At 39.7% G+C, this 21,378-nt stretch overlaps 2 protein-coding genes across 6 annotated transcripts; one reads left to right on the top strand and one right to left on the bottom strand.

Moving 5' to 3' along the window:
• Positions 1–9,723: 9,723 nt before the first annotated feature.
• LOC309698528 (uncharacterized protein) lies at positions 9,724–14,752 on the top strand. Of its 3 annotated transcripts, XM_082521041.1 has the most exons (14): positions 9,724–9,834; positions 10,596–10,621; positions 10,924–11,009; positions 11,158–11,190; positions 11,287–11,376; positions 11,788–11,859; positions 11,968–12,056; positions 12,169–12,271; positions 12,526–12,628; positions 12,708–12,760; positions 12,871–12,949; positions 13,171–13,667; positions 13,865–14,058; positions 14,167–14,752. In XM_082521041.1, the coding sequence occupies exons 2-14, from the start codon at positions 10,615–10,617 to the stop codon at positions 14,309–14,311; spliced, it is 1,551 nt and encodes a 516-aa protein (XP_082377167.1). In that variant the 5' UTR covers positions 9,724–9,834; positions 10,596–10,614; the 3' UTR covers positions 14,312–14,752. The 3 variants fall into 3 exon arrangements, with proteins under 3 accessions (XP_082377167.1, XP_082377166.1, XP_082377168.1); XM_082521040.1 differs by having other exon boundaries at positions 11,788–12,056; XM_082521042.1 differs by lacking the exon at positions 14,167–14,752 and having other exon boundaries at positions 11,788–12,056; positions 13,171–13,636; positions 13,865–14,012.
• Positions 14,753–16,626: 1,874 nt separating this feature from the next.
• On the bottom strand, positions 16,627–20,263 carry LOC309698529 (uncharacterized protein). 3 transcript variants are annotated; one of them, XM_082521044.1, is made up of 10 exons: positions 20,134–20,260; positions 19,276–19,301; positions 18,888–18,973; positions 18,707–18,739; positions 18,521–18,610; positions 18,038–18,109; positions 17,841–17,929; positions 17,626–17,728; positions 17,264–17,366; positions 16,627–17,184 (listed from the first exon to the last, which is right to left on the bottom strand). In XM_082521044.1, the coding sequence occupies exons 2-10, from the start codon at positions 19,280–19,282 to the stop codon at positions 17,102–17,104; spliced, it is 666 nt and encodes a 221-aa protein (XP_082377170.1). In that variant the 5' UTR covers positions 19,283–19,301; positions 20,134–20,260; the 3' UTR covers positions 16,627–17,101. The 3 variants fall into 3 exon arrangements, with proteins under 3 accessions (XP_082377170.1, XP_082377171.1, XP_082377169.1); XM_082521045.1 differs by having other exon boundaries at positions 17,299–17,366; positions 17,841–18,109; positions 20,134–20,263; XM_082521043.1 differs by having other exon boundaries at positions 17,841–18,109; positions 20,134–20,262.
• Between the last annotated feature and the right edge of the window lie 1,115 nt (positions 20,264–21,378).

Here is a 21,378-nt window from a genome sequence, read left to right as displayed (position 1 = left end):
CTGGCCTCTGCTGGTGAAAAGTGGGAATTCCAACATCAGCAAACATTCAGTAAAGAACACAGCCGCACTAAAGCTACTGAGTGAATATGCCAAATAATGAATCCAATTCTAGTGCAGCGTTTGGCAATGTTTCACAATTCAATATGTGAGTAATATTACTGTGGTATGTACCATCACCCAGCCCCCAAACCTGTCACAAAATATACATTATAACCAGGACCTTGAGTACAACCCTAAAATCAGCTTTCAATCCGGAGACCAAAATCTTCTTTACCTGCCGTGCAGCTTGGCCCAAGCTGAGGAATGAACTCCACCTAAGCTCACAATTACAGCAGCCCCCATAAAAAGCAAAGGAGAAACTAAAGACAGGAACTGATTCTGAAGCTTGATTCCTTATCTGGCTCACCTCTAACCTTGCTGCAGAAAATGGCAGACGTGTCTGCGCAAATAATAGATTACTCACTGGCTGCAGTCCCAGTAGTTAGTGATTAGATCAATTACGGAGCCTGTGGAGTAGCAGACAGACAGGCCAGTGACTGACCAATTACTAGTCAGTACTTTCTTAGAAGGTGGATGATTTAGATATTTAAAACCAGAGCAATCACAGAAATAGTTCAAATTGTAGATAATAATAAAAAGAAACTCAAAAATTTACAAACGTGAAAGCTTGTTTCCTACATGCCAAGCTGAAGAAAGTATTTTTTTAATCTCTTTCTTGTGTTTGCATAAGATAATTTGGTCCCACAGGATTTTAAATAGCTCCATGTGGTGTCAATCCTATTTTTATTTTTTATTTTTTTGGGGGTGGAGTGCTAAATTATCAGCTAATGCTAGCAAGCTTGATCAAATTGACTCTACAGGTAACATTACTTTAATCTTTAAGTTTAAAACATTAAATAGATGTAAGAGACTAGTAGATGATGCTGCTGCCCCAACTAACTTGCTTGCAGGGTTGCTATTTGTCAGATAATCCTATCCATGATCCAAACAACAGAAACATGATGGAAAAGTCCAGTTCAGTGACTCCAGATAGTAGAAGTGACACCTACTGGCTACAGCTGTTTGTGCTGGCCCACCTACAACACAGCTCGAACTCCAGATGCAGGTGGATGTCTCCATCCATACAGTTTTTATAAATGGACAAACTATCCATAGAAGGTATCCATGCGTTTTGATTCTGTAAAGTTGGGCATTTTAACACAGCAGTCTACAGGGGTCGACTCGTTTTGTGTGCCAGCCTCAAGTGGACATTGGAGGAATGTGCAGATATTTGCACTTCAGTGTTGGAAAGGAGGTGTTTAAGTATCTTGGGGTCTTGTTCACGAGTGATAGGAGAAAGGAGCCGGAGATTGACAGACGAATTGGTGCAGCAGCTGCAGTGATGTGGACGCTGTACCGGTCTGTTGTGGTGAAGAGAGAGCTGAGTGTAGAAGCGAAGCTCTCAATTTACCGGTCGATCTACGCCCCTACCCTCACCTATGGTCACGAGCTGTGGGTAGTGACCGAAAGAACGAGATCGCGAATACAAGCGGCGGAAATGGGCTTCCTTCGAAGGGTGGCTGGAAGTTCGCCCGTTCGGGAGGGGCTCAGAGTAGAGCCGCTGCTCCTCCACATCGAAAGGAGCCAGTTGAGGTGGTTCGGGTATCTGACAAGGATGCCTCCTGGGTGAGGTTTTCCGGACTTGTCCCACCGGAAGGAGGCCCCGGGGCAGACCCAGGACACGCTGGATATCTGTCGGCTGGCCTGGGAACGCTTTGGTGTTCCCCCGGATAAGCTGGAGGAGGTGGCTGGGGAGAGGGAGGTCTGGGTTTCTCTGCTTGGGTTGCTGCGCCCGTGACCCGGTCCCGGATAAGCGGAAGAAAATGGATGGATGGATGTTGGAAACCCAGACAGCGCTAAAGAGTTGGTTACTGACGCCAGTTAAATTCACATTTTGTTTGTACAAAAAATAACTCATTCCCAAAATTAAAATAAATACATTTTAAAAGGAAGGTGAGACTTTATTATTTAGAATTATATTTAATTATAAAACCTAGTTTTCACAAAATCTACCTCAGTTGTATCCAAGAAATCCATTCTAAAATAAAGAAATCTGATTCTTCTCTTTATTAAGGTTATTAGGATCCAGCTCCAGCCGGGTTCTGTTAAGACTATCTAATAAATGATCTGTTTTAGATTGAGTCTGACATGTTTTCTTAGGAAATTTGCCAGCTTGGCCTGGGTTGACCTTAGGCTGCATGCTAAGCCCCTCCTAGGTGGTAAATCAAGTGAATTAAATTTGGACTACAGCTTGAAAACTGTTTGACTCCACTTTAACCTGACACACTTATGGTTTGAAATCAGAGCTGGCCTTCAGGTCATCTGCTACAATAGCAATTATGAACATCGAAAGTTCGCAGCTCGACCTCAGTGTTCCTCTACAGCTCAGCATGGTCAGTAAACTCACTCCACTCTCAATCTCCTATCCTGAATAACCTTACTGGTTTCTCTGTGTGAGGACAGCATTCCCTGCAGACAGTAATTATATAGCTAATAATTGGATCATGACGCAGCGAGGATGTTTTCACTGGTCTTGTTCTCACTACCTTTTCTCTGTCAGTGCTGTAGCAGTAGCAAGTAACCATGAAGCATGATTTTTTAGAGTCAGACAAGACTTTATGGAGGATGTTGTGGGATATTTTGTTGTCTGACAGTCATTAAAACGGCAACAATCTACAGTAATACGTGTATTAGTGTGTGTGTGTGTGCACGGAGCACTTTGAGTTTGCATCAGCCATTGTGTTGCAGATTGGCTGCTGCACTTATGATGATTGCCCTGAGTCATAACCTGGTAAGCTGTAGCTGCTGAATATCCATCCATCCATCCATCCATCCATCCATCCATCCATCCATCCATCCATTTTCTGTCTCTTATCTGGAGCTGGGTTGCAGGGGCAGCAGCCTAAGTAGAGAAGCCCAGACCTCCCTCTCCCTGGCCTCCATCTGCTCCAGAAAAAACTCCAACACAGAGGCAGCAAGCCGAGGGATACTAACATACCCACCAAAGCCTGCTGCCTATCACCAGGAGCAACTCCAGACTGAGACAGAGTCTAGCTCAGGAGAACTCCAGGAGGTTTCTGAGCCCAAGCCATGTGTTGATGTATCTCTCAACCTCACGCACTAGCTGCTTCCCACCAGAGAGATGACGTTCCACGTCCCAGTCACTAGTCTCGGTAGCTGTGGATCGGTTCCTGGTGGACTGATCCAGCAACTGCTGGAAAATAAATATAGTTCTGTGCATTATGGCCAAACATCTAACATAAACCATGTTAACTGAGGCCTGCACAGTCTGACACGTAGAACTCATATTTATTTTGCTGTTTCTCTGAGCATGCCCTGCCTGCCTTGCTGGGACAGCCACTCCTTGGGAACTGCTTTGAATGTTTTGGACTTCAGCTTGTTTGGAAATGGTGAAATATCCCTTCCTATATTGATGGGCAGCAACAATTGCATACTTGAGATCGGTACTTTTGTATTTTCTCCTTGGCTTTACGTGAATACACACAAATGCTTCAGACCTGCAAACCACCAAACCTTTAAAAAATAAAAATAAAAAATAGAAATTGTTACAATTGCTTATGATCAGTGAATCAAATGGACCTAATTATCTGGCTGCCACTTACCCCCTTACTTACTATGGAAACAGTAAGGGTGTAGGTAGTTTATTATGGCACTGAACACATTTAAGTAGTGTGATTGCATTGTAGGTTTAGTTTAGTTTTTTGGATTTTTTTTTGCCATAATATTTTTCTATATTAACAACAGATTAAATTGCAGTTTCATTTCCAAGTGACTTGGAACTCTATTTGGTCCTATGTGCTAAGACCAAATCAATACTTTATCCTTTTAATGAACATGGTTAGAGTGGCACACAGCACTTTTTACATGCTAGTGGGAATAACAGAGCTTTTTTGAATGTATCTTTTTATACAGCTCTATTTTGGATCAACAAGTAGCTGACCAACAGACCAAACAATCCAATGACATGGATCAATTTTAGAAAGACAATAAAACAAGAGGTTTGGCTGAACTAAAGGGAATAGATGCTTTTACAATTATAAATAAACCAAAAAACTCGTTTTTTTTTATTTTATATAATGCTGCTCAATTTATGTGATAGCTGTATGCTAACAGTCAACATTACATTTGCTTCACCCAGTCTAAAGTAACTGCACAAAGTCCTGCATTAGTCCCGCCTCCTCACTCGGTCCATATCCTCAGTCATTTGGCCGACTGTTCATCTGACTTCCCTTACCTCCTTCGACTAGTATCCACACTGACGCCATGATATCAATTAGGATGTCTAGATTAAATATTCTTTTTCTAAGAACAGATTCCCCAAGGTCAAGCCAAAGAGCTTTGATAAAACCTCTCAGCTATGTTCAGGTAACCCTAGATTTTCCATTCCCTTTATTAACTCTCTGTCTGCTTTGCATTGCTGCCAAATCCTCCTTACGCTGCCTAACATCACCACATGCACCGCTCCTCTCAGGCTCTCCTTCTGTTGGTCCATCTTAATCCCCTCCTCCTTACAATCAAAGGATTCCCTTTCTTAGAACCCAATCTTGTAGGTTAAAGGTGAGACAGTGACAGGGAAAGGCTTGTCCCAAGAACCAAGGGACAAAAACAGCTAATCCAATAAATCCCGACGGGAATATCCTTGTTCTTAAAAAAGGCAAGCTGATTGAGAATGAGGTCAATAAAGCAAGAATTAAAAAGGGGGGTCTAAAATATGTGTTGGAAGGCCAGAAACCCAGAAGAATGAAAAATATAGTACTCACAGGTAATCGTTACCTTCTGTGAGAGAAGAATTGCAAAAGGGAACTAAACAGCTGCTGTAATTTCTCTAATAAAATAGAAATTAATCCAAAACAAAACAAGATCCAAATCAAAAATGTTTTCCTCCTTTAAATCAGTGGTTCGTGCATTATCAGGATACCAACAGAGCAAATTCCCCCCAAAATCAAAAACTAGTATAAAAGTGTAAAATTTAGCTGTCCCAGACTTAAATTCTTGTTCTGTGGTTGGAAAGTGTTTGTCTCTTTATGGAACTCATTACCCTGCCTGCCACCTTTGTGGAGCTTTGTTAGTTGGTATTCTTGTAAAATCATATAGCAGCAGGCATATTGGAAGATGACGATAAATGAGTGGTTAAAGTGGAAAAAAAGAAAGCTGATAAAGCATCAGTATGTTTAAAGGGAGAATGTGCTGAATACTTGAACGTCTTGACCAAAGTCATGGTGGGCTTCAAAAAGACAGCTGTGCATTAGTTATCTTGGCCATGAATGTTTTTAGGGTAAAGAAAATTATATTCTCCTCATTTACAAGTATCTTTGGGGTTTAAATGCTAATGTGCTTACTGATAATATTCCATTTTTAAAAGAGAGACAAAATCAATGAAAGCTATGCTAGTCTGAAAATTGGTTGTGCCCATTAGCAAGAAACAAATAAAAGGCCAGCATCTCCCAAAAGCCACTCTGATGTTTGGACTTAAGACAGTGATGAGTGGCCGGCGCTCCACACGCTTGTCCTAAACCTCGCTCATCATGTCAGCTTGTCTTGTTGATGACGGCCTGGTTTTGTATCATGTTGTCAAAGCGAATCACCAGTAACAACATATCAAATCTGAAGTGACATTGAGGCCTGAAAAAGTCAGATTCTCTGTCCTCCTCACAAGTGTAGTGATCAAATATGTCATAAAGAGTAACACTTAGAGTATATTGACCTGCCTTGGTCATGCCACACAGTGACTTGTGAGCAAGGCATCAAAAAAGCATTATACACCAAAGCTACAAGAAACACTCAGTGCAATTGAAACAATGTTGCAGCTGTTTGTGAGAACTGCCAACGCACGAGCTGTTCCTATGGAGGAGAGGATTGACTGGGCAAAGGTTCCGATAGTGGTTGGTGTGTGTGTGTGTGTGCACATGCATGCATGCTTCTGTGTGTCCGTATGTATGTATAAGTTGTCTCCCCCATTCGTTTCTAATGACTGGTCATTTTGGACTGGAAACACAAAGAGGGTACAAATGTTGAATAAAATACACTGTATGCAGACTAATACAATTTAATTTGTGTGCTGAAATCCTATTTGTAAACAAAGTCATGGAATCTTAGGTCAGTCAAACTTTCAAATCGGTCGAATATAAGGGATAATATCACCAAGGTGTCATTTCTTGTTTTCACTTTCTAAAAAACTGTGAAATACTTATCTGTGGCATGCTAAAATATACTGAAACAGTAATACATTTTATAGAACTCGTAGTGATTTTAGCTTGCTAACTATAGCTAGCTAACATTAGCCTGCATTAGCTGTTTTTTTATTCCAGCACTATTCGAGTCAGACTAAATCTGAACAAGTTCAGAGGTTGGTTTTTTTTGTTGTTGTTGCTGCAGGAAGTTATTTATTCTTGAAAGCTGACATTGCATGTCTTCTTCATCCTCTCTGGCTCTGCCATGTGTCCAGTGGTAAAATCCAAATGATCCGTGGAGCTGTGGTTAATGATGCCAAGAGGAGGGCGGGATGATGAAGTTAGGCCTCAGCACGTCAGCACAGGATTTAAGATGTTTTACTTCTATAGAAGAGACATCAGCTGTTTGCCAAGGGAGAGCTTACGGTATGTGGCTCTAAATTTGTCCTGCATTAGAGAATCAGCACAGCTCCGCCTGACAGAAAAGCAGTGGGTGGAGAGGATTTCTGCAGGTAGCTACTTATGTCATCTTAATCAGGTAGAACAGACCCATCGCCATCAACAAGTCAACATCACAGTTGCTGTTGTTGTTGATGATGATTATATAACAGAGTTCACTTTTTGAGTTTAGACTATGAATCAGCTTGTACTCACTTAAAATAAGTCATTGTAGGACCTAAAACAGTCAGAGCTTTTTGGCTAAATAAATGAGTAAAAATATTAAAGTAATTAATAATTTGTATATAAAAAGTATGAAAGCAGCTCATTTCTAAAACTTCTCCATAACCATGGCAGAAATTCACCTCATGCTGCTTCATGAATACCATTTAAGCAGACCAATGGGCATTAAAAGCCAACAAGGATGCTGTACAGTTAGTACGTTGTACACTTGGTATCCATATTTTCAGGGTTGCAGGGTTAATGTCTTTGTAAACCTAACGAAGTAGATGTGGTGCTAACTCTAACCAGTAATTGAATTTCTGAGATAAGAATGCAATGCAGAAACACTGAATAGCGTAAAGGGCCCTTTCTATACCAGTGCGACCTATGATACAGTGAACACAATTCTTTATGAAGTCTTAGTCTCACACACTCAGAGACCCATCGGGGTTCCAGTGGTTGGGTAGTGATTGCTGGCTGTCGCTAGGTGAAACTGGTTGCAAAGAGCGTGCTCTACCGAATAGCTCTATGTGATTCCTTAATATACTTGTATATTGCCTCAAAGACACCAGCTTGTCTGCAAACACTTGCCAAATACTCACCGAGTGGTAGTCAAAGTTGAAAAAGTGTGACAAAAACTGAAAATGAGAATATGAGAATATTCACATTCAACATGTTTCAAAAGTGCACCTTTTACTTTGAAGGTGAACATTTCCACCTTTCAGGTTTCACTACCTCAGTTTGTCTGGTTTTTTGCAGAGAAGTTGGAATCTTCCATACAAAGTATGGGCAGCCTAGGTGATTCATGAGCAATTAAAGCAAACGCAAAACAAGGTTTTGGTGTAGTACAGCACAATATACTGCTTTGCAACCAGTTCCACCCACCAACTGCCATGCATCTCCAGCAACCGTTCCAACAAATTGAAGAATACACATTTTTCCTTACTAGTAACTGCTTGCAGATGGTTGTTGACAGTCTTTAGGCCTCTGTAACTGGGGTCTAGCATTAGCATGGTAGCTTGGACGTTAGCACTGTCACCATTCATCATTATGAGCCAAGGTAGGAAGTGAGATGGAGTGTTTGAATGCACTGAAAGACAGAATGCATTCCCTGTGCCCTCCTAGTTTGTTTCAGAGATTGAGTTTATAAAATGATGTAACTGTAAATGATGTGACTTTTGTAATTCTTATCACTTATGCACGACTGTGTGGGCAGTACAAATATTAGACAAGATAAAAGAAAAATCTAGACGCACGAAATTAAAAGTGTGGAGTGTCACACAGGTTGTGACCTTTCAGTGGGGTTCAGACAGTTGCTTTCCCATCATGCTTTTCTGTATTGATAGAAACTTTGGTTGGTTCAGTGCACTCTGTTGATGGGTTTCTGTGTAGACTGGTTGACAGTGGAGCAGATGGTGGATCAGTCAACACTCACTTTAAGTGTATTTAAATCCCCCGCTGAATGCAGCAGATATATCCTCCACCTGCTGCCTGCCAACTGGATTTAAACTGCTAAACCTCGGCCCGCCTAAAGGTCCAAGGTAGATTTGGAAACAGCTTCCTTTAACTTTGTCACTTCACTTGATCGGGTTTATTTTTACAGCAGACAAACCCTGCAGTGCGCTTGCAATGCTTCAGTGCCTAGATCAGTCAGCTGACTTGATTTGCTCTGTAGGCTGAAGATAGAAACAAGCCTTTCCTGTTACTTTTAAGGAATAATATTTTACAGCAGTGGTAATAATTAAGCTTTTATATAGACAATGATAATTCAAAATTAAATTAAATAGGATTACTAAAACATAAATTGAATTACTTCAGCAGCTTGATTAATAATAAAGGATAAAAATCTCACACCAGAATAACAGAGGCTTTGTTTTTTTTTGCATACTTAAAACATATATGTTCATTTTTGCCATTGCTTTGTGAGATGATGCTAAGTTTCAGAGGCTGTGTTATTATTCTATTAGTTCACAAATTGTTTTGACTCTTTCTATACAAAGACTGTATATAAAGAAGGGGTATAACCACTGCGATACCTCCTACTACCTGAACTGCGCATTTTGTAGCCTCAGTTTAAGAGTTTGGATTCTTTTGGGAGCCACAAAAGTATTTGTCAGATTTAAACGGACGGAAGGCAGTACGAATCTACTGGACTTTACGTTGGCTAATTCAAGTCACTGAACTTCTTTCACTGAAGGCCTAAACATCATACACCAGGGCGAGAAACTCAGTTCTGTAACTATAATTTGGTGAGCCTAAAAAACTGCTTGTGCCAGCTTTGAGGGCCCCGAAAAGCGCTATATAAATGCAATCCATTATTATCATTATTATTATTACTCCTGTCAGTTAAAAATCCCCACATAGGTAAGGCATAAAAACTGTCCTCTCTGTACAGTTGTGATAATAAGGAAATTATCTCTACTGACCAAATCCATTTTTGTACCTGGTTGTTCATTTTTCACTTGTGCAGCCAGCCTCAAGTGAAACTGACTTCATATATGAGCTGCTACATGATCAAAGTAACCACAGCCAAAATTAGTGAAGCTAAATTATAATTACCTTGGTTTTATTTGTCTCTCTCTCTGAATACCCAAACTAAAGAAACTCTAATGATATAATCTAGAACAGGATTTTAAAGAAAATCTTTCTGAAAATAACAGATGACATAAACTGATTGGTCATCGTACACAGGAATGTTGGATAGCATTGATGTTACAATGCGGACGATCTGATTTCCTCGTGTCAGCATTGTTCCCACATCATCATAATTAATGTTGTTCCAGGTTCAACATTGCAAGTGACCAATCACCTTCTTGTGACGTAATTCCTTTGCGACTTCGAAATACCCGCCTTCGATTATTTCGAAATACAAGTGAAGAAGCGAAAAACCGCCGCCTGTCCGCCGAATTTGAAGTCAATTTAGGATACTTTCCTTTAATAAACGGTAAGCATTATACATATGTTCCTCACTTGGCTTGCTGTTTGTTTGCTAGCGATAGGCTACTTGACGACAGCATTAGCTAACCAGTGTTCTCTAGACCAGCGTTCCCCAACTTTTTGGGTGTTTCGTGGCCCGGGGGTTGGGTCAGGCAAAATTGCAGTAGCTTCCCTGATCATTTTACAAACATAAGTGAAGAGAATCTGGACTAAAAGGCCTAGACTTATGGTTGTGTGCTGAATCTATGAATCAAACTATCACCTGGAAACATAATTAACTGGTCCATAGCTGTGAAACTGGACATGAGTTCTTGATTCTATGGAGATTAACAGTAATCCAGAAATTTACAAATTTGTCCTGGTACATCGCGTAAATGTTGTCCCTGGGACATTGTGTAAATGTTGTCCCTGGGACATTGTGTAAATGTTGTCCCTGGGACATCATGTAGAATTTGCCCTGGGACATCGTGTAGATGTTGTCCCTGGGACATTGTGTAAATGTTGTCCCTGGGACATTGTGTAAATGTTGTCCCTGGGACATCATGTAGAATTTGCCCTGGGACATCGTGTAGATGTTGTCCCTGGGACATCGTGTAAATGTTGTCCCTGGGACATCGTGTAAATGTTGTCCCTGGGACATCGTGTAGATGTTGTCCCTGGGACATCGTGTGATAGCTTGTAAATAATGGAATGAAAATTATTGATTGTTATTAACTTGTGAAAAAGAAGTTTAACAAATCCACATGTTATGTTCTTACACCCTTACAGAAACTGTGACTCCTTCACAATGTCAGGTAAATGTCAACTCATGTTGAATAATCAACCAATCAAGCCTTTTATTATCACATGCAATGTTACACGTACAACTGCAATGAAAATTTCACCCCCTTCTGACCATACATATATTGCTTAAACATCACATTGGGAAGACAGGTCGGAAACAGTTAGGAAGGTCAGAAAACAATTTAATTAATAGATGAGGAGGAGAAAAAAGAACTACAACCAGACAAAGCTCCTAGAAGACTGAAATGGATGATGGTTGCAGCATGCAAAAAGAAAATGATATCTGTTGACTACAGCATATGCTTTCTCACAGATTACCTTGTGGGAGTAGCTGGACCAAACTCTATTGGTATTTCAAGTTTGAAATCCCTGTTTGACCAGACAAACATTTCAGATGAGGTACCTCTTGACATAAAAATCCTTTTATGTTGTCATAAAACTAATGTTAAATTCTGCTTTAAATACACTTTATTGTACAATTTACTTAATGAATCGTATTCCTTAGTTCTGTTTTTATTTATATGTATTTATTTATTTGTTTTATAAGGTAATAGATGGCCTAATCTATTTGCAGTGTGAGGTATGTTGAAAAGCTTGTTTGATCATAATGACATAGCATGTTTACATTTTTTGTAATGTATTTGAAAACATAGGTGTATTTATGTTATTTTTATAGAATTTCCCTCACATTTATCCAATACCAAGCCAAATCACTGGAAAAATTTTGGATGGGTCCACAAGAGCACAAAGTGCATACTTTTTGAAGGTATGACTTGGACTGTGGTAACTATGTTCTTATCACAAAGGGTTTATAAGTTGCCACTATAAACAAACAGCATTTTCCAAAATTGAAGCCTTGTCAGAAGAACCTGAAAAATACCTTTCTGAAACCTTTTCTGTGTAAAGACTTGTTCAAAAGCAATGCACACAGATTAAAACATTTCTGTCTTGGCCAACTGATAAAGAACACCAAAAATTGAGTGGTGCGTGTTGAGTCTGTGGTCTTGATTTGTTTTGTACACACTATAGAAATTAATTAATGTAAACCAAAAATGACACTTTCTATATGTTTGTGTATCTGCAGAATTAATTACAAGTCTCACCTGACAAGCTTTTGCAGTTTTGCAGTGTCATTCTTGACAGAAAAACATACTTGTCACATTATTTTTATTTCCAGAAAAACATCTTTCAGATGTATGAGAAATTGATTGGAGCCTGTCTGGAAAACGGCAGCCACTGGACCTTGTTTGTAAGTTGCACAGATTTTGCACTCTCTCTAGTGCATGATACTTTTCAGTGTCCCTCATTAGGAAAGCTCAAGGCCCAAGCCTACCATATCCATCTTTTTACAAAACAGTTTTGTGACATACCCAAGAGGACCATAGTCTATATGAATTCATTTGGCGAGTCGGAGGTCAGAAAAAGTGCGGTGTTGAAAAACTGGAGGTAATTAATTAACATATTTAACATAACATATTTAATTTAATTGAAATCATTACCGAACGTGGTTATTGATTTCTCTATATGCTTTTTATTTGTAATAACTGCGATCTCTCAGCTCATTTGCTTCAGCAAGAGGCTGCGCTGGAGAGTGGACCTTGTCACATGTGAGCCACCCACATCAACAGGATGGGAACTCATGTGGAGTGCATGTCATAATGGTACTGAAAACTATAGCTTTAACCTATATAAGTAATGTTTACATTTTTGCCTATTCAGTTTTTAAAGCCTTAGAGGCAGGATGGTAAAATCTCAATTTTTTTGTAGATTGAACCATTTCAGCAGTAATGCTTTGCTTTGGTTGCTCTGTTTTTTTTTTTTTTCTCGGGGGGGGGGGGTTAAAAACAAACAAACATTTCTTTGTTAATCTAATTCTTTTTGTTCTTTTTTTTTTTTCTTCTTCGTCAATTATTAGTTTGCCCAATCTCTCATTGACGGTAAAACACAAGTGGAGGAGTACAACACTGAAATCACAAAGCTCAGGTCCCGACTTTGCCACTACTTATTTTCCTCAATAGGTAAAGATAAAATTAGCTGCCTTCTTTTTCTCTAACATTGGAAAATGTAACTTGTACTTAAACAAATTATATTTTGCAGATCGAACTAGGAAGTGCAGTCAGTGCTGGTGTGTGATTGCAGCCAAAGACCGGGTACACTATGACATGTCCTTAGCCATATAGATTGTTTATTTAATGGACTTTGTTCATTTGTTTTTTGTTTGTTTATTTCTTCTTCTTTTTTTTTTTTTTTTAATTCACAGGTGCAGTGCCAGAAATGTGGTGCATACAAGCACATGCGTTGTTCAAAGTCTGTTTGTGGCATCTGTATCTTCTGTGAGAGTAAGTCACAATATAACTAAACAATGTCCAAAAATGTTTAAAGTGAAATTTTTTTTCGTAATTTTGCCTTTGCACACCAGGACTGTGTAATTAAAGTGGACGTTTCAAGATCCAGTTTTTACATAAAACTATTTTAGACATAACTGTGTCGTATTGTGGGGATTTCTCTTCACAATTAAATTGATATAGTGCTGTTTATATCATTCTTCTTTATGTAACAGCACAGTGCAGCACAGCAGAGGGAAAGGAGTTGTGCAGCATAGTGGGTGGCTATACAGGAGGAGCAATAGAAGTAGCCAGTGAAGAATGTCATCAGGGAAAGCATCAGGCAGCGAATGACAAAGGAAAAGTTCCTAAGGGAGAGAACATCTGCAGCAAATCGACAAGTAACAGTGAGATAGGAAGACTGACAGTCAGAGATGAAGGTACACAGACTGAAAGAGATGAAGGTACACAGACTGAAGACAACGAAAAAGAAGCAGAAGTATACGGCACAAGTCTGAGTACAGATAATGCTGCTGCTGATGATGTTGACAGGATCGATGCAGATACAGAATTCCAAACTGATTCAGAAGGAACTAGTACAGTTTACAGAGTGCATGGTCGCTTATCTGTACCAAGCTCAAAAAAGAAAACCTACACAATAACAGAAGACGAGATCAAGCGCAGAATCAACGCAGAGAACATGTCAGTTCATGTTTTCAGAGGTTTGATTGGGGTAGGTATACATTTCGTGATTTTGATGTCACCTGAAATAAATCCGGGTTACTCGTATCAATGAAGTGACAATGTGGCTGGAAATTGTGCATTTGCTGCAACATATACACAATTACACCATGTAAACAAAAGCATTTAACTTTGTGCGCGTGTGTGTCTCTCTCTGCTCTTTTGGTGTTTGCATTTTTTCTTTTTTAGGGCCGTAAAGCCAAACTGCCCGCAATGATTCTTGACAGGCCTAAGAAGGCCAAAACTAAAGTAACAGTGTTTAGTGTTCTGAGTGAAGAGGAGGCTGGGGAGCTAGCCCTCGGGTTTGCCGGAAGATTGGCCTGCGATGTCACAACAGACATGGTCTGTAAAGGCATCGACCATTCAAGTGCTGATATGACAAAGTAAGTTAGTAAAACAATATGAAAGTTGTATCTTTTTTGGTATTATTTGTCATTTCCCCGTATTTGGGTTATTGGTGTAACATTGTTAATCTTACTTTCTAATAACAGACAGACTCTTCTCAAAATCCAACACAATCTTAAACATGAGCTGACTGATTCCTCAACCTTCAGTTTGCTGACACACACCTTTGGCCCCGCTGCACTGGATTCTGTCATTTCATTCCTGTGTGAAAAACTTGATCTTGTTTCTTAAATAATGAAACCTTTTGTGACTTTTGTTTGTTCTGTAAATCAGAATCTTGAAAAGTGTTCATTGTTGTTCTAAGTTTGTGTTAACTATTTGGCAAAAATGATTGGTTCCTAATCCAAACAGCATAATGACTGTTCTAACACATATCTTAAAAATGCTACAAAGAAAGAAAATTATCACATATGTTTCAATATGAATGTAATTGTGTCACACTCGGTTTGTAGTAGCTTTCCTGTTTTATTTTGAGTTTTGGTATGTTTACACTGTTATTTTTATTTCCCGTGTGTTCGTCTTCCCTTATTAGTTTTACTGTATTTAATTAGTCTGATTTAATAACTTATAATTATTTACTTTCCAGTGTGTATATATGCTCCTCGTTTGGATTATTGTTTGTTTGAGTTCTGCCTGTCTTTTCTATTAAAGATTTGGACTTTTGGACTATTAGTGGACCTCGTAGGTTTTTATTCTGTTCAATTGGTAATTGACTGGGTTTAATTTAGTGGCCTGGAAAACAGGCCGGAGGGGTCTGGTCATTTTAACCCCCTAAGACCCGAAATCTTCCATGGCATGCATTTTTAATTTCTCTTTGATATTTGGGCCGATTGGAACCCGATGAATGTAAAAAGAAAGAATTACCAGGTTTTGTTTTTTTTTTACCTAATTTTTGTTTCTGAGAAAAATGAGAGCCACATATGAGGACATTAATTTGAAATTTCGATAGAACAGTTGCAGTATAATGTCCTCATAACTGTATATCAGGCACTTGTTGATCAAGATTTAGTATTTTGGTCTAAATAACCCAAAATGTGATGTCCACATGTGTGGACGCCAGGCTGGAGTAAAGTGTTAAAGCTATTTATACCTATGTAAACTTTTATACACTGGTTTTTACCTGTCTTGTTTCAGAAAGGTTTAAAAGGGTAATGTCCACAGTTTATTTATTTGTTTGAATTCAACATATTTTATTAAAGTAATTGAGCTTGAACACAGAAAAAACTGAATCAAATAATCATAAAATCAAATCACTTGCACTATACTGAAGTCTAATCTACTCTGAGCTAATGCCGGTTTCCAACACTAATGATCGGGTGAAGGAGAGAGATGAGGGTGTGCACGGCCACTGGTGCTCTTATCCCTGTTCTTTGTGATACAATCCAACAGGAAAGCAGTCAAACCCTTGGACATTAGCCAAGTTAACGTTCACAAATATATACACACAGAGGAACTCTGAGCCCCAATGTCAGCATTAGCACAAACATGCCACTTCATACCAAATCTCAGTGTGAGGTCAGGTGTTAGTCTCATTCCATTATTCTGGCTATATTTTCTTACTCATTACTATTAAACTTATACTTAAGACTAACTATTAACAAAATCACACCCCAATAACTCTGTTATTACACTTTGTATTTAATCATAAAAAGGTTGGATGTTGAAACCTTTTACTTCTATTTTGTATGAGCCAGGATTCTCAACAGCTGATACTCTGTCCAAAAAGTGACAGGTATCGTTTTATGGAGCAAAAAACTTAAGAGCACATATTTTATAAATAATACCAACAATTACAAATGCAGACCTTTAATAGTAATAAGTAATCCTTTATTTATAATGCATAGCAATATAAAAATAGTAACATATGAAAATATTACAATGGGCACAGATGAATTTGTATCAAAAACAGCAACCAAGCCAAAGTAATGAATAACACACATAAATAACAACTGCTTGAGAGACCAAACAATTTCTTTTCATCTGTTCCTTGGCAGAAAGTTAAGACAGCTATTCAGCTTTAGGTTTCAATAAACAGAAGTAATGGATGCAGTCCCTTTGAAATGTCACACAAAAGTCTACTTGTGCATATACTTAGCTTTAACTCTTCTCTTTTTTGTTTTGTATTCCAAAAGGTTTTCATTTTCTCCAGAGGATGTCTCTCTTTCAGTGGTTATCGACTGTTCACATTCATTTTCAGACTGTTGGAATGTCGATGCTGGCCGAACGTTTCTTGCTAGAATACAATGGCCTAATTTTGCGTGCATTATCTGTCGTCTTTATTTCGTACTGGAATATACTTTTGCCTACTTGTTTTGTTTTTAAGACATTTGTATGCAGTTCATCTATCATTGCAGTAATACCCTCTGGAATGAATGCCCACTGTTTAACTGTGTCTAAAACAGCATTTAGTTTTCCAACTGCATCTTCTGTGCATTTTTTGTCTGTGCTTTCAACTACAGGAGTGTCATTCAAAGTTGATAGAGGACTTTTCAGAGAGTTTTTCATTTGTTTAAAATGGCTACAAGCCACCTTCAGGCAAGCACGTGTTATAGTGAGAGAACGTACAACAAGTGCACTGAAGTGTTTCAGCCGATGCAAAAAAACACAGATTTCCAAACAAACTTGGCATTTTTATCACTTTCAAGTCCTCACAGTGTACAAAGTAATGCCTTTCTTTCACTGCAATTCTTGCCAAGGTCTGTTTCCATGTTTGGATAGATGTCATTGTCAGCCTCTGCTAATTTTGCAAGTAACACTAGATGCTTGCAAAGAAGTCCTCGTAAGCCATATGTACAGTTGCAGTAGGACTCAACAGGGCAGACATCATACACCATGTCTTCTCTTGACTCAGATGGGACTTGATATGCATTAACTCCATGGCTGTTCTTGACTGTAATTTTAAGAGCCCAACCACTTTCCATCAGTCTTGAAGCAGAGTCTGAAACTTGAGACAAGGTGTCAGCAAACCTGTTTTTCATGCGGCCCAAAAAACAAATGAACAAAGTCCATTAAATAAACAATCTATATGGCTAAGGACATGTCATAGTGTACCCGGTCTTTGGCTGCAATCACACACCAGCACTGACTGCACTTCCTAGTTCGATCTGCAAAATATAATTTGTTTAAGTACAAGTTACATTTTCCAATGTTAGAGAAAAAGAAGGCAGCTAATTTTATCTTTACCTATTGAGGAAAATAAGTAGTGGCAAAGTCGGGACCTGAGCTTTGTGATTTCAGTGTTGTACTCCTCCACTTGTGTTTTACCGTCAATGAGAGATTGGGCAAACTAATAATTGACGAAGAAGAAAAAAAAAAAAGAACAAAAAGAATTAGATTAACAAAGAAATGTTTGTTTGTTTTTAACCCCCCCCCCCCCCGAGAAAAAAAAACAAAAAAACAGAGCAACCAAAGCAAAGCATTACTGCTGAAATGGTTCAATCTACAAAAAAATTGAGATTTTACCATCCTGCCTCTAAGGCTTTAAAAACTGAATAGGCAAAAATGTAAACATTACTTATATAGGTTAAAGCTATAGTTTTCAGTACCATTATGACATGCACTCCACATGAGTTCCCATCCTGTTGATGTGGGTGGCTCACATGTGACAAGGTCCACTCTCCAGCGCAGCCTCTTGCTGAAGCAAATGAGCTGAGAGATCGCAGTTATTACAAATAAAAAGCATATAGAGAAATCAATAACCACGTTCGGTAATGATTTCAATTAAATTAAATATGTTATGTTAAATATGTTAATTAATTACCTCCAGTTTTTCAACACCGCACTTTTTCTGACCTCCGACTCGCCAAATGAATTCATATAGACTATGGTCCTCTTGGGTATGTCACAAAACTGTTTTGTAAAAAGATGGATATGGTAGGCTTGGGCCTTGAGCTTTCCTAATGAGGGACACTGAAAAGTATCATGCACTAGAGAGAGTGCAAAATCTGTGCAACTTACAAACAAGGTCCAGTGGCTGCCGTTTTCCAGACAGGCTCCAATCAATTTCTCATACATCTGAAAGATGTTTTTCTGGAAATAAAAATAATGTGACAAGTATGTTTTTCTGTCAAGAATGACACTGCAAAACTGCAAAAGCTTGTCAGGTGAGACTTGTAATTAATTCTGCAGATACACAAACATATAGAAAGTGTCATTTTTGGTTTACATTAATTAATTTCTATAGTGTGTACAAAACAAATCAAGACCACAGACTCAACACGCACCACTCAATTTTTGGTGTTCTTTATCAGTTGGCCAAGACAGAAATGTTTTAATCTGTGTGCATTGCTTTTGAACAAGTCTTTACACAGAAAAGGTTTCAGAAAGGTATTTTTCAGGTTCTTCTGACAAGGCTTCAATTTTGGAAAATGCTGTTTGTTTATAGTGGCAACTTATAAACCCTTTGTGATAAGAACATAGTTACCACAGTCCAAGTCATACCTTCAAAAAGTATGCACTTTGTGCTCTTGTGGACCCATCCAAAATTTTTCCAGTGATTTGGCTTGGTATTGGATAAATGTGAGGGAAATTCTATAAAAATAACATAAATACACCTATGTTTTCAAATACATTACAAAAAATGTAAACATGCTATGTCATTATGATCAAACAAGCTTTTCAACATACCTCACACTGCAAATAGATTAGGCCATCTATTACCTTATAAAACAAATAAATAAATACATATAAATAAAAACAGAACTAAGGAATACGATTCATTAAGTAAATTGTACAATAAAGTGTATTTAAAGCAGAATTTAACATTAGTTTTATGACAACATAAAAGGATTTTTATGTCAAGAGGTACCTCATCTGAAATGTTAGTCTGGTCAAACAGGGATTTCAAACTTGAAATACCAATAGAGTTTGGTCCAGCTACTCCCACAAGGTAATCTGTGAGAAAGCATATGCTGTAGTCAACAGATATCATTTTCTTTTTGCATGCTGCAACCATCATCCATTTCAGTCTTCTAGGAGCTTTGTCTGGTTGTAGTTCTTTTTTCTCCTCCTCATCTATTAATTAAATTGTTTTCTGACCTTCCTAACTGTTTCCGACCTGTCTTCCCAATGTGATGTTTAAGCAATATATGTATGGTCAGAAGGGGGTGAAATTTTCATTGCAGTTGTACGTGTAACATTGCATGTGATAATAAAAGGCTTGATTGGTTGATTATTCAACATGAGTTGACATTTACCTGACATTGTGAAGGAGTCACAGTTTCTGTAAGGGTGTAAGAACATAACATGTGGATTTGTTACACTTCTTTTTCACAAGTTAATAACAATCAATAATTTTCATTCCATTATTTACAAGCTATCACACGATGTCCCAGGGACAACATCTACACGATGTCCCTGGGACAACATTTACACGATGTCCCAGGGACAACATCTACACGATGTCCCTGGGACAACATTTACACGATGTCCCAGGGACAACATTTACACGATGTCCCAGGGACAACATTTACACGATGTCCCAGGGACAACATCTACACGATGTCCCAGGGACAACATTTACACAATGTCCCAGGGACAACATTTACACAATGTCCCAGGGACAACATCTACACGATGTCCCAGGGCAAATTCTACATGATGTCCCAGGGACAACATTTACACAATGTCCCAGGGACAACATTTACACAATGTCCCAGGGACAACATTTACACAATGTCCCAGGGACAACATTTACGCGATGTACCAGGACAAATTTGTAAATTTCTGGATTACTGTTAATCTCCATAGAATCAAGAACTCATGTCCAGTTTCACAGCTATGGACCAGTTAATTATGTTTCCAGGTGATAGTTTGATTCATAGATTCAGCACACAACCATAAGTCTAGGCCTTTTAGTCCAGATTCTCTTCACTTATGTTTGTAAAATGATCAGGGAAGCTACTGCAATTTTGCCTGACCCAACCCCCGGGCCACGAAACACCCAAAAAGTTGGGGAACGCTGGTCTAGAGAACACTGGTTAGCTAATGCTGTCGTCAAGTATCGCTAGCAAACAAACAGCAAGCCAAGTGAGGAACATATGTATAATGCTTACCGTTTATTAAAGGAAAGTATCCTAAATTGACTTCAAATTCGGCGGACAGGCGGCGGTTTTTCGCTTCTTCACTTGTATTTCGAAATAATCGAAGGCGGGTATTTCGAAGTCGCAAAGGAATTACGTCACAAGAAGGTGATTGGTCACTTGCAATGTTGAACCTGGAACAACATTAATTATGATGATGTGGGAACAATGCTGACACGAGGAAATCAGATCGTCCTTACAATGCAACATCTGGAAACCCTGTGCATTCTTGTGGATGTTACTTTGATAGCTCCCACTAAATAGACCATGAGTGCTCACTGCCAGTTGGAAAAACCTGCTCAGGAGTGTCTCAAACAAAATGGCAAACCCAAAACATTTACCCATTTACTACATATGAGCGGGTGGAGGGAGGTTTGGAGTCTTCTCTCACCCCCATTCTCTGCTGAAGCGGGGGGGGGCTAGGAGGAGGAGTTGGCCGTCCGACTGTGGTCTGGAGTGTGGGGCCTCCCTGCTGCTGCGGAGTCGGGGCGGTCTGCCTCCCCCCACCGCAGGGAAAAGGGTAACACCACCTGGGTCTGGGTGCAGTTCCCCCCTCCAGGGGCAAGGGTACCTAGACCCGGGGCTTAGAGTAGGCTTGGGGAGTGTGATCGTGTGTACAGCGTCTCTTTATGTCTGTCTCCACGTTGGTTGAGTGTGGAGTAAGTGCATATGAGAGCATGAGGGTGGGAATGGATGTTTGTGTCTGTGTGTGCCTGTATGTCTGTGTCTATATGTCAGGTCGGGTTTCAGACGCCACCTCTCTGGGGACATCTCAGGCCCTCCAAGGTATGGGGGCCTATCTCCCCCCACCACTTCCCCTGCCAGTGGCAGACGCCCTCAGACATCGGTGCGTTGGTGGTTCTTTGTGTCCGGGGATGGGCGTCCAGGTACACACCGGCTCACTCCTTGGCGGCCGCTTATCGGGGCCTGGAGCCTGGGGCTCTCTCTGGCCACTTTGGGGGTGGGGTGCCCTCGGCCTCTCGGCCTGGGGCTCGGTCACTCAGGCACAGCTGGCTGCCGGCGGAGCTCCCGGGCGCGTCACTGCAACCCCCCCTGGCTTCTGCTCCGCGGCTGCTGAGTGAGCCCTCATCTGGGACTCTCCTCAGCTCTTTCTGGGACAGTGGCGCGGCTGCCCCTCTGTTGGTCTTCCTTGGTCTCTTGTGTTCTGGGGGCCTCTGGATGTCTGGAGTTTTGATCTCCTCCATACCTGCCTCATGC

Source organism: Aulonocara stuartgranti, assembly GCF_965226115.1.
Source record: "Aulonocara stuartgranti genome assembly, chromosome: 22".
NCBI lineage: Eukaryota > Metazoa > Chordata > Actinopteri > Cichliformes > Cichlidae > Aulonocara > Aulonocara stuartgranti.
This window is presented reverse-complemented; position numbering and strand designations above follow the sequence as displayed.